We start from the raw sequence: 17810 nt of genomic DNA, 5'->3' as shown, positions 1-17810 counted from the left end.
TTTCAAAACACTTTCCCCAAAAAGTCCAGTAAATGTATGCTATTTGATATTGACTCTTAAAAGAAAAAAAAAAAGTTTGCAGAAACAATTTTTAATTGTTTATTGTATATGGGATCTGAAACTTTGTGATATATTTTAATATGCAGTCATTTCACCACTTGTCTAGAATTCCTTAATTTTTCAACTGGTTTAAGATAGTTCTCTTCTCAGAGAAAGCAATCTAAAACAATCTGTAAATAGTGAGACCATAATTGCATTATCAGCAATAAAAAGTGACTGTTCAGGTCTGAAATTAATATTAAACTTTGTTTTGCCTTTGTTGCGTCTCCTTGGGGTTATCATTGTCATATAGTAACTTGCCCCTGAAACGCATTCCTATTATTAATTCTGCAATGGTTTTGCAATATGGATAACATCCTTCCATGGACAGACACACGAGGTCTGGCTGGGAATAAGCTAGTCAGCTGATTAAGTGCATGCAGAATTGCATATTTCTGGTCTGAATTCCAAAGAACTAATCCTTATGCCTTTGATCTAAGGATTGCCAAATAACTGATGTAGCAGTTCCTCAAGTCTCTGTTACTGTAACTAGTAAAATCTTTGCAAGGAGAATGTAAAAATAAGGCAGTTGCATGTAAGCAGCACCAGAGATTACGTGGTGTTCCTGGTGTTGAGATTAAAAAAATAATTGTTCAAGTACACTTTTCAGTAGACCAATCTGTAGGTTTATAGTAATTTGTGCACTACAAGCAATTTCTTTGTAATGCTCTCCGTTAAAATTGTGACATTTATACACACAAATACTCTGCTCTTTACAGTATAATCCATTAACTATGTTTTGAAATTAAATGAAGAGAATAATGAAAAAAGCCTTTTTCTGCTTTACAGAAAATTAAGCACATTTTCTTTTTTGTTGTTATACAAAAAAGTGGCTACTTCACAGTAGCTTCAGAATATTTTTATTCTATTTTTGTCGTCAAACTGAATTCCATAAGAATTGAAACCTGTAACCTAAATTCACCTGCCAGTTGTCCATGAACAACCTGCACTAGAGGTACTTACTTTGAGCCTGTTACTTGAGCGGAGATACAGTTGAAATCCTAGTGCTACAGATAATACAGCAGGAAAGCAGTGGCTCAAGTATTCTGTTCAACCACTTTTCTCATGTTCTTCAATGTGCATAGCACACATGTTCAGTAATGGAATAGACCTCAGCATACAGGCTCTCACTACTCTGAGAAGTGAATTTTTAGCACGTTGCCAAAGGTAAAGGCATCAGAGATTCTTATTAATAATTGCCTCAGAATACACGCCAGCACTTATGGCAGAGTAGCTGATGGGCTTTTAGTTAGTTTTTAGCTAACCTTGTTCATGTGCCAGTGTCTCAGCTATACTGAGATTTGTTTAAGTGGAATATGCTCAAAGATGCAAATTCAGTTTCTGTAGGATCTCAGAAACAAAAGCGTCTGTGTTAGCATTTATGTTTAAATGAGCACTACAGCAATATAATAAATGTAGAGGGTTTTTTTTGTCTCTTACATTATTGCATCCATATTTATTAGCAACCATTGCAACTGATTAGAAGGGTTTCTTCAAATGGAGGTTTATTAGAAATGCAGTGCAATTAGCAGTGTCTTCTGTTTTTCCATATAATTTCTTTTATCTTTTCTGCTAAATTGAAACACTATGCTTGTTATACCTTAATGAACCTAGCATGTCAGGTTATATTTCTTTATTTTCCTGAAATGAATTGCTTGGCATACTCTACAGTGAAGTCAGACCTCCTTCTAGGTTCACTTTAATGATTTGACACGGTTTCTAGGCGCTGTTCATAAGGCTACTTTAAAGCATCCTTGGAGTGACAGCAGACTTTCATAGAATTTAATATGCAAGACCATTGCATTATTAATTTAAAATATTTTTCAATACTGCATTAAAAAAGATGGTACTTAAAGGAATATAGAAAATATTACATTACTATTTGGACCATAATGTTAGAGTCCATCTATATCCTGTATCTTCTAACATTATTTCATAATTAAATCATAACACTTAACTGGCTTAGTTTTAGTCATTTGGGCCCTGGAAGGGCAAGTACAGGGACCTAATCATATTGTATTTGAAACTTCAGGGGTTTTCATCATAGTTGATAATAGTATTGCTCAAGTGTGAAAAAAAGAAACTTTCAGTGCAAGTGAATTGGCCTGATTTCTCATGTTTAACATGAGAAAAATTATTAATAATGCATTCTATGTTAGTATTTAGCATAACATGTAAAATACTTGATGCAAATACCAGTCCATTTCAAATATGAAATAAAGGCAAACTCTGTTATAAATTGGCTATTAAATATTAATTAACCAATTATTAAGTAGATGTTTTCTGGGACAAATACAAGCCCTTAATTTTCCTAGAACAGATGTCTTCTTACTACTAGATTAGATTTGTGCTTCTTGGGCCTGTTAGAAGACACTGATGTGTGCTACAGATAATCCCCGTCATCCTTAACAGAAATCCAGTGACAGTAAGTGTAGCCTTCAGGGTTAGTCTGTGGTTCTACATGCTTTTATTTATTTATTTTTTAACCAACAAAGCTAGCTTAAACAGTTCCCACCCCACCCATAAAGCCTCCAGCTCTGCCCACTCGCTGTAGAAACAAAGGAGAAGTGTTTTTGGTGGAGCAAAAGTTTTATCGTGCAGCCCCATCATCAGTAACTACTCCAGTACAACTGAAAGGTGGTGAGTAGCAGACAGGAACTTGCAGCTTCAGCTTTGCTAGAATCTTAGAATGGCTTGGATTTAAAGAGACCTTAAATATCATATAATTTGAACACCCTGCCACGGGCAAGGTTGCCACCCACCAGATCAGGCTGCCTTGTGCCCCATCTAAACTGGCCTTGAATGCCTCCAGGAATGGGGCATCCATAGTTTCTCTGGGCAGTCTGTTCCAGTTCCTTGCTACTACAGAATTTCTTCCAATCATCTAACTGTTGTGGTTTAACCGTATTTTAGTTTAGAACTGTTCCCCTTGTCTTGTAACGATAAGATCATGTAAAACACTGATCTCTATCTTGTTTATAAGCTCCCTTTAAATACTGAATGTCTTCAGTGAGGTCTCCCAGAGCCTTCTCTTCACTGGAATGACATCCTCAAAAGCTTCACCAAGTTCCTACAAGGCTGATTTCCAGCTTAATGTGTGTATTTGAATGAAATTTACTTTTTTATTACTAAAATTTACTTAGAAACAATCTTGGCATTATAATTAGTTCTGTGGTATGAATGAGAAAGTAATCATTTGGTACTGTTTTAAAAATAAAGTGTAGTAAATATTAACAAATTAAAATCTTCCACTTCCATTTGTTTTCTCAGGAAATAATGAAAAAAAATTGAAGTCATAAATAACACTTTTTAAGCTAGTTGTCTCTCCCTCCCCCTCTACCCACCCAAAAGAGAAAGTCATAAAAATGTATTAATTGCAGGTGACTGCTGTTTTAGCATTCTGAACTAATGACCTTTCTGTATACTCAGTTGTTTTTCAGAGTATTTCCTTTTTTTAACTGGGCTGCTGCCTGGCCTTAACACTTGACCATTGATGCTTTGTTTCAAACTGCTTATAGTGAAACATGCTAGTAATGAAATGTAGTTGATGCAGATTTCCTTGTTTCTGAACTCGCTGTTAAATCAATTATGTTATTGAGATTTTGGGAAAGTTTATTGTGTGTTATCTTCATAATCATTTGCACTCCTGGTCAAATGAAGCTGTGATCCTTACAGCAGACAGGGGTCTATCTTGCATTTACCTGCAGATCCCTTCTGACTGAATAGAAATGAGTACTGGATGTTAAATAAGTTTTAACTGAGCTGTACAGAGATCATTAAAATTTGGTAGTTTTGAAGGAAAGCATCAATAGTGTCATATAGACTCCTTTCCTTTGAACTACTATTTCTGGCATTCGAAACAAAGCATAAAGTGAATAGTTCTAGGAAATCTGAAACTGAGTACATTCATTTATTTATTGAATGCTGCTTTTTCACTGAGTGTAAAACCTACAATGCAGATCTCTTTATTCGTCTGTTTTAGAGTCTTTGTCTCTTAATCCCTTCATTCTATATTGTAGGCCCGTTACAGGAAGGAACAGACATTGCTCAAGCAGCTGCCCTGCATTCCATTGGTGGAAAACTTGCTGAAAGATGGTACAGATGGTTGTGCTTTAGCAGCCCTGATCCACTTCTACTGCCCAGATATTGTTAAACTCGAGGGTATGTCTAAGATGTCTCAGTTGAAATGTCTGTATTCGAGATATATGTATGAAGGAAGGTACAGAATAAGTTACGTCAGAGGCATAGTCTGAGTGTGACAGTGATGGATTTAGTATTAACTTTTTACCTATGTATTTTTAAACTTAAATAACAAGAGCCAAGGAGTCCTTCCACATTCTAGTTACATTTATGTTATCACACTGATGTAAGTGTATACAATATGTTACTGCAGATTTGACTGTGGCAACACTTCTATTATATTCTATTTCATGCTATGAAATTTGCAGCCATCTGGAAAACTCTGATTCTTGAAGTTGTGTAAGTGCTTTCTTGTGAATCTGAGCAGTTACAGCTGTAAAATATGGAAGGGTCACTTCTTTTTTTCACAGAAAAACAAAACAAACTGCATAGCTGATCTGTATGGCAAATAGTTGTTCTATGCTCAGGGCTTTTCTCTGATAGTTGCGTATGTCATTGATAAACGGGAGTATATAGCGTAGAATATACTGGTGTTATGCTGTTCTATAATAACAATTTTCTGATGATGAGCAGTTTTATCTTTGCACTGTGGCCTAGTTTAAGTCATATCTTCCTCTCGGCAATTGAGAGCCTCTTTCAGCTGTAAAATGCCTTGGCAGCTAACACCCATCATTTTCTGCCTGTGCTGTGTCCATGATACCTTTGATGTCGTGGGAACACTTGTATATACTCATCCTAAGAAATCCAGGAATATGAACAAGGATATAAAGGTCCTGGAATATGGAATTCAAATGCACAACCACTTTATAGGAAGCTTCCAGCCCAGTAGGCTTTGAAGATTAAAGACTCTAAGATGAATACATTCATCATTCTTCTTTGGCTTGTGAATTTTCAGAAATACAACTTTGAGTTTATATAAATGTTGCAGCCAAATATATGCAATTGTATATGATTTGAGAAAAGTTAGTATTTGGGTTGTGTTTAAACTGGGTAACACCTAATTCCTTACTGTTTTTGGTATGACTGTAATATATACTGTCCAAAGGCTCTTTTATACAATTTCAGGATGGCATATATACTTAACAGCAGATTCCTCCAGCATCTGTCTTTCAACATATTGCAATACTAAAGACACTTGTCGTCTTTGAACTTCAGCTTTAATGTTTGATAGGTATCTTCCCCTACAGACATAAAAATGTGTGCCATTGTCTCAGAAATAAATTGAAAGATACTCTAAGTAAATAGAAATACTGTAAGACACTTTGCCAGTCTTCCCTGTGTTCAGATAATACTACATTTGATACGTGTTAGATTTCACCAAGATTTTATTCTGTACTAGAACTGAGGAAGGCAGATAACTAAAATGCATATGCAAAAGTGCTTAAAAATGCACTAATAACAGGGAGAAAAATATGAATCCAGACTACAGAGCTCTAAAATAAATGCTTTCTTCTCATTAAGACTTAATTTAACTTTCAAACCTAGGTTTTCTTCTAGGAAAAAGACTGTCTGTGTAAGTGAGACAAAAGATCGGCTATTGCTTAAAATTACATAATTCCTTTCATGACTTATCATGTTCAATCTTAAAACTGTCTAGCTTTTTAAAATCTGTACTTCTCTTCAGACTGTTGCAGAGCTCCACTTCTTTCATGATTTTAAGTCTTACTCTTGTTTCCTGCTGAAATGTGCTTGTAGCTTGTCTATGTGCATTTGTTGTTCTACAGCAGCATCCTTAACTTGAATAGGTTCTTCTCATCTGATGTATTTAGCTTTGATATGTTTTCTTTCTGTTGTTTTGCTCAGGCTACCGAGCCCAGCCTTTTCAGTCTCCCCTTATGAAATGGATTTCCATTCTTGTTATTGTCTTCAGTAGTTTTTTCTGCAACTAGTCTACCTTTGGTTCATCTTTCTTGAATGTGAATGGTCTTAATTGTACACAGAAATCCAGACTGGCGTCTCATTACTGCCTTGTACCATGACTTCCCCGTTGCTCCTAGAAACACATTTGCTGAGGCGTTCTAGTTTAATTTGCTTTTTTTCATAGCTGTGTGATGCTGAAAGCTTGCAAACTAACTTTACATGAGTTAATGCATGATACCTTCTCTGTATCAATTTCAGCTAGTAAATCACAATAATATTTTATTAGATAAAATGCATGAGTTTGGAATTTTGCATTACTAAACTTAATCTCATTTTGGTCAGTTTAGTCAAATGTTTTTTTCCATCAGTATTATATAGGGAATTGGTTGGAGTGATGGAATATTTCTGGGTCCCTCAGGATGGGAGCCCTTATCCTGCTAGCATCCAAATAGATTCTTTATCCAAGGACAACTAGAAGCTTATGCACTTTAAAACTGTTACCTGAAGCTCTGTTGTCCACTGTTGCTTTAGGGGAAAAAAAAAAAAAAGAAATGTTCTGGAAGTATGTTTACTTATCTTCAGTTTTCCTCTTTACAATGGCTTTTCTTGTACTTAATCTTCCAAGTCATAAAAAGAGAACCAAGCAGTTATCTGGGCAGAAGCTAGTTACAGCGTGCTGTATAACTGCACAATTCTATTCACTGCTATCAGTGCTTTGTTGTACAGTAGCATCTTGAAACATAAGGATGGTATTTCATGAATCAGAGGCTTTTGATCTCTGTAAAGATTCATATTGAACAACCAAATACACAGTACCAAACATGTTAAGACTAAAGTGATGCTGCATTTATAGGAAAATTCAGACTTAATAGCATTAAAATATACTCTGCATGTGAAGAAAGCTTTGTGAAAAAGCGTGCATTCCTGTATAGAAATTCTAAACAAAAAGATTTTTTTTGTCAATTAAATATTGTCTTTTAATTGTGTAAGTAACTTCCATTTCATAAAAGTGAAAGCAGAAAAAATAGACTTTTCAACAGTTTAAAAAAAGTTTAGAAAAATATCTAAAGATACGAAGCTGTATTCATATGAAATACAGTATTCTCAATTCTTAAGATTCTGAAATAAAAGAATAAATCTCTTTATGCAGAAAAACAAAAACCAAGTTTGGATTTATCCAGAAATGCTCCAGAATCGAACAAAAGCACTTTACTGCATGCAGGTCAGGATCTATATATCTAATCTTTGCTTCTGTTCTTCTTTTTTAGATATTTGTTTGAAAGAGACAATGTCTTTGGCTGACAGCCTATATAACCTACAGTTGATTCAAGAATTTTGTCAGGAATACCTTAACCAGTGTTGCCATTTCAGTCTTGAAGATATGCTCTATGCAGCTTCTTCAGTAAAGGTAAAAAATAAAGAATTGAATAAGCAGAAAGCCCTGTGGACACTGCTTCCATTTTCACTTTTTTTCTAACAGCATATGAAGCCTTTTGATCTGCTGCTATACAGCTGAGTGGAAGACTGTATTGCATGTTTTGTGGTATAGCAAGCAGCAAATTTCAGCAGGATGTAAAACTACTTTCTTTGGGCAGTTCTACTAATTTTAGGCTATTTGAAAAAGAATACATTTATACCAACTTTGATTTTGTGCAAAATGATTTCACATTTTGTCTTTCTTACTGTTGGTTAAAATCTGAAGTAGCAGTCTGCATTAGTTTCAATTTTTAAGACACAAAAGTGCAAAATTTTGAGTAGTTCATAGAATTATTGCACATTGTCATTATTCATTTATGTGTGTACAGCGATTTCATGGGTTTTTAACCTGAAAGATTTTTTTTACTTTGCTAAATGTTCTCTGTTTTGTGTACTGTTTATTTTTGTTCAGGTTTTGCTCTTCTGGGTTAATTTCAATGAAAAAAATAAACAGGGACTCAAGTCCAGCAAATACTATTTTTAAACAAGCAGTTAAGCATTTTTCGTCGTTCTAAGATTCTAATCATTTTAGAAAGTTAAAATCATTTGGTTATTCTGTTGTTTTTAAACACTGTGGAATGTCCAATTGTAACTTTAGTTCTTCATTATTGTGTTTTTCTAAGATTTGTTTCTGTATAAATGCTTTGTTTGCTTAAGATTCTTGTTGGCCTGCCTTTAGGGAATGAGGTATTATTTTTATGGAGTCAGCATATCCATTGCAGATGGTCTGTAATTGGTTTCTAAATATCTGGGTCACTTCACTGTTTTTTATGATTTTTACAGCACTTGCACAAGCTGAGTCACAGAAGCCAGAGCCCAAATGCAGACAGCTTTGCTGTCTCCTGTAGGGTTGAACCCAGTCCTTTTCAAATAAGTAATAAGCTGCCAGGATGAGTAAGGCAGGACCAGCCCCTCTAAGTCTAGACTACTTAGCCGTTGCTGTTTCGTTTTGTGTATGTGAAGCTGTCTAGTGGCTGCTTTCAATCAACTTTTGGTGCTTTAAAATTTCATATAAAGTAATTTACCTATGTACTTGAAACAAGGCTGTTGTATTGCAGCCTCTCTTGTCTGCCATTTCCTGTGTGGTCCTACAGGTATATTGGAAGGTACTGGTTTGGATTACTTCACAAGCCAGTATAAAGAAGCTTAGTTTAAATATTTTCTCAATATCCCAGTGTGTCAGACTTAATACTTCTAAAATGCTACAGGCTCAATAATTTTGCTGTTTCTGAATGGTGTCTTTAAAGGAATTTAGAGTTTTTTCAAAGATTTAGAGTATGTCTAGGACTGAGAAGGCCCTTTTGTGACCATGTTTTTACAAGTTGCTGTGGTGTGGATACTTATTTAGATATAAATTCTACAGAGTTGGACTGCCAAGTTTTTCTTTTGAACACTGACATGGAAACTTTGTCTAGTGCTATAAACTCTCTTTTTCCAGTGTTAAGAATAATTTACTTTCAAAATAAATGCACAGTTAAAGGAGCTGTTTCTAAGCTTTACAGTGCATCTGATCAGAGGGGGTTTTAAGAAATGTATATATTCCCTGAAGAATTTTATTGTCACTTTGAAAAAAACTTGTCTTGCTAACAGATATTTTAAACATTACACACTGAGATATATGAATCTTGTAGACCAGTTTAATTTTTAGTTTTAAGACTTACAGCATCGTGGTTTCAGATGTCAGTCAACCAAAATTTCTCTTTATTTTCAGAATGACCCATACTGTTCAATAGGTGGCACTATGATTCTTCTTGTGTAAAAGTCTGTTAGACTTTTAATGGTGTCAGAAATAATAGAAAAGAATCAAACCACTGTTATGCTGCTGGAAAAATCTTCAAGAGAAAAGTAAAGTGGAGTTTTTGGTATGACAGTGCTGGCCTTTGAAATTACACTAGGTATCATGACTTTGTGCTAAGTGTTGATGCACAGAGTGCATACCATACACTCTTGGATTGTAGTCAGTGTGAGATGGATCACAATACAAGAACACTTTCTCTTAATTTAACTGCCATTATAATAGAGTAGATTCATTATTACAAGCAGACAGCTATTCACATAATGCATTCATTTCCTCATACAACTCACACTTGTGTGCGTACTCAGTTATTTTCAAAGGGTTGGAGTGATGCTCGGGAAGCCGACACAGTGTCCTCCCAGAAACAGGGATCATGATAACCCACTAGTGGCTTTTTGGAAGCTGTCCAGAGAGATCTCTCAAGAGGCCTCCTCTCTCAATAGAGGTGTATGTAGGTATATATAATGAATTTGTGTAGCTGGTCTGCACAGAGCAGCTCCTGCTTTCTTCATGTGGTTAGCATTATACAGCCTATTGTTGGTGCCTCTCGTGGTCCTGCGCAAGTTTGTCCAGCTCCTGCTGTTCTGAGTTCTCACGGTTTCAGGACCGTGAGCATCTGCAACATCTGGGTTCTTGAGAGACTTTCATGTGCTATTGCTCAGCACATATGGTTCTTATATTTGGCTGCTGTTTTCTGATAACTAAGAATTGATTCACCCAAACTTCCAGAGTGGGCACTTTTATTCAGGTGAATGAAAGGTTTCTGTATGAAAGTCGTGAGACATGATTGCTGCCTCTCATCTGAAAAGGAGGTTACTCTGACCTGAGTGTGGGCCAGAGTCTGAACTGTTTAGAATCTGAATTAAGCACATGGGTACCTTATTTTGCACTTAGTTACTAACAAGAGCTGACAGAGCAAATGTTTGTGCTGACAAAGGCCTGGTAAGCCAAGTGGAGAACCTGGTTCCAGAGCTTCTTTTTTTTTTTTTTTTTAACACTGGAGAGTATCTGCTGATTTGAGAAGGAGTATTAGAATATCTCAAGACTTGTTTTGTAGTTAAAATGTGTCACATTTGAGCAGTTCTGAATCCATGCACTTTCTTATGTAAAGTAGTTGGCGACTTCACTGATGACATGAGTAGAAGCTATAATGTGTGTCCTCTGGGATGTGAAAAAATGATGTTTGTATATATCATGTAGGTTAATCCTAGAAATTAAGGACTGGGCTTCTTCCAGTAGTGCTGTGCAGCTTTCCCTCTTATCTCAAGGCAGCAGTGCAGATTAGGCTGCTACCTTGTGTAAGCCCATGTTAAGTGTGCATCCACGCTCTGTAAGGACTTGTGAGAGCAGCTGGCTGCGCTTGGTGAGGCACTTAGCATCCTGATGGTGGGGCTAGCACAGGGTCTACCTTCCCATCTTGGCTGGTTTAGGAGGAATGCAGATCAGGAGTGAAAAGGAAGGTTCAACCCATGAACAGTTTAAGGGATTTCCCTCCCAGGAGGAACCAAACACTCCTCAGTCATTATTTGAAGGGAAGCAGTGGGGTTTTATTCTGCTGATGTTAGTTGTCTGGTTGTACTGCTTCTTTGTCCTGATCCAGAATAAGATGTACTAGAATCTTCAACTTGAATTGTTGTGGCATTTGTTAAGCTGTAGTGGGACACAAGGCAAACATGTAGCACATGGATGAGATGCAAAAGGGCCTTTTCCACAGACTTTGAAACACCCCAGTTCTCTTTGACCTTGATGCATTCGTGTTGATGCTTCAATACATGCAAACCATGGATTTGCATTTGAGGTAGCATACTTTCCTGGCCTACAGAGCAGAGATCCTAACATGCATTGTGATTTGAATTTTACAGTGTTTTTTTTATGTTCATTTTGAGAAAATTCCTAATGCATCTAAGGCTGCTTTTCCAATGAAAAGTATTGGATTCTAGTCTGATTATAAGTGATTTGTGTGGTTCATATTTATGAACTTGTAGCTGTTCACCAAGTGTATAGATCTAAAACCTATGAATATTACAAGGGATGTAGCTTAATTTAAGTGGCAAGATTGGATGTGCTGTTTCTGTTTTCCTTAATTTCCATGGCGTATGTTGAGAACAGAGATATTCAAGAGAAAATTTATCTTTTTAATATAAACTTTCATAAAACAAACTGGCTTATGTCTTCCTTGGATGCAGAAGCAAGTAATGACTCCAGACCTTTCCATTACAAGTAGGGGATCCTCTTTTTCAGAAGGTCTTCCGATAGCAGAAGGCACAATAGAGAAAATGCAGCTACTGTTATGTCTTACTACATGCAATGGTCACTGTGCATATAAGGTGGAAATACAAAAGTGAAAAAATTACGTCAGATTGTTGTAGTGAATGTGAAGCTGCGAGTCTGCCATCTGCTGATCAGTGTTTCTCGGCCTGCGTGAGCTGTTCAGAGCTTAGTTGTGGGGTGGTTTTTGAGCTAATAATACTGTTATGTTTCTGAATGTTTCTGTGTGTATGTGCATGTAGTAATCATATGACAAGCTATTAGAACTTGTCTTGGCTTGATCAAGGCAGAATCTGTGGAAATAATGTCCGTGTTGTTTCCAGCACTGGTTAGCAGTATTACCGCAGACCCACAATTAGTTTCTCCAAAAAAAAAAAAATTAAGCTATTGATAATCTGTCTTCCCCTTTGTTTATGGTTAACATACTTTTCTGACTGCAAATAACATGAGGGAAAATGCAGTTTGCATTGTGATATTTCATCACAAAACATCTAATACAGCCTGAATTCTAAATCATCTGTGCAGCCAACACTTTCACTTTTCTTTTGTAAGTATACCACTTTGTGTTACAGAAAAGCAAGCTTTATTTCAGCAGCTCAGGACTGCATAGAAGATATTTTCAGAAGAAATATGAGTCCTTCATAGAACAGCCACGCTATTCAATGCAGCATCTCCACATAAAAATAAGAACTACAGAATTAAAATGTCATACAATTTTAGATGGGAACAAAGCTATTATTAGAATATTTTATAATTACTTTAGTAGTAAGAATTATTTCAAGTGAAAAAATCTTCAAGTTGGAGGGGAAGGAAGGCTGAAAGTATTAATAGATGGCATAGAAATTGTAATATTAAAGACTATATTTTGCCTGAAAAATACATATCATTTTTCTGTTTACGCATATTCTTTTCTAACCATATCAGGATGCTACAGTTAGCATTTAGCTTGCACAGAAAAGGTTTTGCTATGTGTCCTTCCTCATTCCACATTCAGTTTCGGTAGTGCTGAACAAGCCAAGGTAGTGTTTCCCCTGATCTATTCATAGCTTGTCTTTAATAACTGTGGCAACATCTGGCTGATCCCTTCACTGTCTACTAAAGTGCATGAGCAGCTTTCATTCAAAGAGTATCCCTTCTCTGAAGTGGAGGCTTAGCTGCATTAGAAATGTCCAGGAAAAATAAATCTGAATCAACAATGTCAAATAGATGTTTAAAATTACATTTTGAAATCTACTGGTACAGAATTGGGATTATCTCATTTATTTTTAAACATTTCTTTTGTAAATTTTAGTATATTTGAGAAAAATATTCTTACCCCTAATGCCTGTAATTTGTGTCTTAATTGATATTCCTTTTAGTGCTTTTGTCAGATGTTGCAGTCCAAAACTTGAGGTGTCTTTCTACTGAAAAATACAGCTGCTAGCTGGGGAATTAACAACAGAAAGCTTACAAACCTTACAGTCATATATATCTGAGCCAACTAGAGATCTTTTTATCTGGAAAAAGTTAAAATAGAAGCCCTGTTCTGCTGATTTTACTTTCTCTGGGCTTTTCTCTATTCTTTTTTTCTTTTTCTATGTGTGGAAATGGCTAGCCAACATGACAGGCACCCTTTTCCACCCATCCTATGCTTCCCTACCCTGCCTGCCAGTCATCAGGCCCGAATACATGCTCATCGTGAAACACTGACCCAAACAATTACAATCTGGTCAAATTATGGGTGTTAGATAGATGTGCTACAGGTCACTATTACCAATCACATTGTCTAAGGAAGCAACAATAGTGATGTGAATTTAAACTGGATGAATCAGAGGTATATCCCAAGTGCTGTTTCTTCAGTTTGTTTGCAGTTAAGGGTTATGTTTTAACATACATTTATCTGATTATTTTTCCTATAGAGCAACTACATGGTGTTCATGGCAGAACTGTTCTGGTGGTTTGAAGTGGTGAAGCCATCATTTGTACAACCTCGTGTTGTTGTGCATCCCCAAGGTAATTATACAAAGGATTGTTTTTGAAATGCATGTTTTTAATATTTGTGAGTCGAGATAGCATTAAGTTCCCAAATACTGTGAATATTTTAGTTAACAGGATTTAGCATTGTACCACCCCCTTAAAGAAGCAAAGTACTCTTTCCTCATGCTAATCTTCATCTCATCTCATAAATCATAATTAGATTTTGTTGTTTACTACAAAAGCTTCATTTAAATTATAGTGGTGTTATCATTTGCATATTTTCCTGACCTAAATAAGCCTAGAATCCATTATGCCTGTGCAGAGATAATATTCAGAATAAGGAGCCAGGATCGGAATTTAGCCTGAAAAACTTGTATGCCTGAGGAAGAGATATTAAAAGAAAAAATAAACATAAATCTGGAGAAAGTAGGTAAATAGGTAACTGTAGGCTTGCATTTTGCACCTGGATGCAAGCACAGTCTCTTATCAGTAAATTTATAGATTAAAAAATCCAGGTCTCAAGTAGATCTAGAGATAGTAAACTTAGAGGTCATGGTAGTTTAAACGTTCATATAATAGTACTATGGTTGTCTCTCCAAGAGCTGGGAAGTGAATTCTTTCGTGTGACTCGAACAACTTTTTTGTCTGCTTGTTTACATAATTTATAACACATTAAGATCTGTTTTTTTTTGTTTTTTTTTTTAACATTGCTAGCTACTGTAGCTATGAGATATAAGATATGGCCAAAATACTGTTCCCTAAATGGAAAGTCAGTGTAGGTTTTTGGGGAATAAAGTCTTTTCTAAGAGAAAATAATCTATTTGAGAATAAGAATAATTAAGAATATAAGAACAATTAAATATTTTTATTATTTATTTAAAAATAATAGTAAAGTGTCAATTTTTTTTATTTCTTCCTTTACCTTCTCCAGTCTGTTTTTCATTCTCCATTGTCTTAATCAGTGCCAAAGTGAAAACTGTGGAAAAGGTAAACCTGAAAGGAAGTGACTGCTTCTTTAATCTATATAATGGAACCCCTGAACATTTTTTAAATCTTTGGAAATAATTAGTTCAGATTATTTCAGACAGCTTTTCTGCTCTAGATGTTAACTGAGTTCTAAACTATGGTAACTTGAGCTTTGTTCTTCCTGGCAGCTGAACCTGTAAAAGATGCAGCTTCTGCTCACAGTTTGAATGCTAACAGAAGAAATTATGTGGATGGCCCATGTGGTTCCGAATTTGTAGCCAGGTAAAGCCAGAGAGTCAGCAGTACTCTTTCAGAGTCTTTCTCTTGACAGGGTAGAGGGAGCCACCAATGTTATTTTTCCCGGATGTTCAGTAAAACTCATTGTGAAGTCTATGGTTGGTGGATAGCATATTCTGCAATCTCATTGCAACACTTGTTCAGTTTCTCTGAAAGTGATGGGTATGGTTTGGTGCTGGAGTATTATGAAAGCAACCTGTAAATAGTAGAAAGAGCTATATCTTTATACATAAACTGATGTTCTTTATATAACTTGGTGTTATTTCATAGCATTGAATGATGAAAAAGAGGCCTGAGATGTTATTTCTGATGCTAGAAATGTAATGTGTAGGCTGGAGTTCCCATTAGCCAAGACCGCCCTGACTGCAGGATGTCTTGATCCTGGCTTTCATTCTTGTTCCAACTGGACATTCTTGCCTGCTTTTCTGTATGACATAGTCACTTCAGAACACAGTGACAGAAAAAAATAGTAACCTAGACAGAGAAAGTAATTTTTTTTTGCTGGCTGAATTGCAGCAATGACTCAGAGCAGACTCCAGTGGAGAGCCAGAGCAGCACAGAGGAGGAGTAGGACTGAGGCAGCAAGCAGTTACGATGTCTGAGTTGCCATGGAGCCACAGTCTTGGTGCCAAAATCAGTCTTCTCCTGAGAGAAAATGAAGCATGTAGATTTTCTTGTGGTAAAACAGATTTTCAGATGCTGCTGGATTAAGTGCATACTTTTATTAAGATAAGATGAATATTGATTTAAAAGCTTACTTGGAAATCTCAAATTCCATTTAAAACAGGTATGTTTAGCTCATGTACAGTGTTATTAACACCGAAAATCATGCATTAATGAGAAACTCTTTTGTGTAGTTTTAATATATACTTACAGAAAATGGTTTGTATACTATAACAATTCTTTCTTTAAATTGACAAATATTATTTAGAAGCATTTCTAAAGCATACTGTATATAAACTATAAAAGTACTGGGCAAAGATCTTGAAAGTTCATTATTGAAAAAAGAGAGTTTGGGAGTGTGCTTTTAATCAGTGAACAAAATTCAGAACATGAAAGGATTTAATCCTCCATGTTTTGAAGTCTGACTTCTGTACACGTTTTACATACAAAAGCATGCATTTTTATGCATGTCTGTGCTCGGTACTGAAGTGCCTGGTTCAAATCACTGAATTATGAAAGCCTATTCTGGATTAAAACAGCTAGTCTATTACAAACCTTCTCTGTGAACAAAAAAAATCTGTTTTAACTAGAGGCAGAGAGAACCTTTGAACCTCTGTTCTAGTGCTTAGTATTATTATTGTACTTACTATATCTGGCACGGAATCTCCTTTATCTGTTCCTCACACATGCTGCAGTTCAAACACAAATTAAAAATGTCAGATTAAGCAACAGAAAAGAGAGTTGTGTGAAGAGGGCGGTATTAGCTGCAATCACTCAGTTTGATTATGTTGTTGCTAAATCAAACCCAAAAATGAGAATTTCCTAACAGTGACATTTACTTGAAATATTATCAGGAGGCAAGTACATTAAGAAAACCAGCACCGCTCTGTGCCCATTTCTGTAAGAGAAATAGCATTTTGATTTTGTGTCTATCTACATTGGGTCTCATTAAAGGTAATAATATAGCATGCTCCTTCTAATTAATGCTTCAAGAGGAGAATTACACCTTACTTTCTCCCTTGTCTGAGAAAGTAAATCTTTTGTTGACACAGGACATGAAGTCTCACTGTTCTTTTGTAAAGTGGCTTTTGATGTATTACTTCTAAGTTAGTGTTTCTTGCTTTATAGATTGGAAAGTCCAAGTTATGCACCTTCTCACCAACTGCATATACCCCAGCAGCCTTATTCATCTGTCCCAGGTAACATTTTGCAAATGGATTTAAGGGGTAATAAGACAAGATGTCATTCTCTGAGTAAATTGCTACCTTATTTAAATTTCTTCTAAACTTATCCATGCCAGTTGTCACTGGGAGAGTGTTATACAAAGGGATAGTGAATCAGTTCTGTAATTCATAAAATATACAAATGGGGAAGTACTACTAGTTTCACTGAGGACAAGTCCTGTCTGACCAAACTTCTGTGGCTTTCTATGATGGTGCAACTGCCCAGAAAGGTGTGGTGGATGCCCCATTCCTGCAGACATTGAAGGTTAGGCTAGACTAGACTCTGAGCCACCTGACAGCTGTATGTGTCCCTCTTTGTTGCAGGGGAATTGAACTAGATGACCTTTAAAGGTCCCTTCCAACTAAAACACTTCTATGATTCTATATTTTACTCAATAATACGTTCTTTGATGTCTAAGGAGTATAGCATATCTATACAGGATGAAACTAATTAACTCAATTTCTCAAGCTGAACAAAAAAACAAAGTTCTGCTGTTGCAGTGTTCTAAGTAGTGAGACTAATTTATTAAAGCAACAGAAGGTAACTGCTATGAGAAGTCATGTTGATATTATCTTGGATTCCATTTTAATTTCACTTAGGAGTCATCAGAAGGTCCACATCAATGTCTTACGTAGATGGCTATGTAGGGACGTGGCCAAAAGAAAAAAGGTAAGTGGTCTTACTTTAAGAATTGATTCAAAACTGATTGTGTATTGTATATTCTTGATTGTGATTTGCAGTTTCAAAATCTTGTAATTAGTTTATAAAAGTAGAAAGTGAAAGGAAAACTGTATCATGGGATAAGAACTCAGTAATAGAAAACAATCTTTAGAAATAAATTATTATTTAAATTATTAATGTTAAATACATTTACATTTACCTACTACAGTTAGCCAAACGAGTTGAGTCACATTGTTAATGAGTTCAGTAGTATCAACAAATAGTATAAAAACTGGTATTACTTTGTATATAGTAAGAACAGTAAGGCTGGAGATGTCTCCTTTTTCAGTTAGACCAATCATAAACTCTGAATGTATAGGATGTAAACTAAAATGAAAATAGTAAG

At 35.7% G+C, this 17810-nt stretch overlaps 1 protein-coding gene across 4 annotated transcripts in view; it reads left to right on the top strand.

Moving 5' to 3' along the window:
- CAMSAP2 (calmodulin regulated spectrin associated protein family member 2) overlaps positions 1-17810 on the top strand; it is a 69743-nt gene that overhangs the window by 40489 nt on the left and 11444 nt on the right. For all 4 annotated transcript variants that reach the window (XM_065742850.1, XM_065742866.1, XM_065742873.1 and 1 more), the window contains 6 exons: positions 4119-4260; positions 7368-7507; positions 13537-13630; positions 14749-14842; positions 16649-16719; positions 17344-17413. In XM_065742850.1, the coding sequence (XP_065598922.1) occupies positions 4119-4260; positions 7368-7507; positions 13537-13630; positions 14749-14842; positions 16649-16719; positions 17344-17413 (611 nt within the window). The remainder of the gene's footprint in view (positions 1-4118; positions 4261-7367; positions 7508-13536; positions 13631-14748; positions 14843-16648; positions 16720-17343; positions 17414-17810) is intronic.

This window comes from Cyrtonyx montezumae, unplaced genomic scaffold (assembly GCF_038088225.1).
Source record: "Cyrtonyx montezumae isolate F1298 unplaced genomic scaffold, pur_monq_1.0 scaffold_1, whole genome shotgun sequence".
Taxonomy (NCBI): Eukaryota; Metazoa; Chordata; class Aves; order Galliformes; family Odontophoridae; genus Cyrtonyx; species Cyrtonyx montezumae.
The sequence above is the reverse complement of the archived record's forward strand: the minus strand, read 5'-3'. Positions and strand labels throughout refer to the sequence as shown.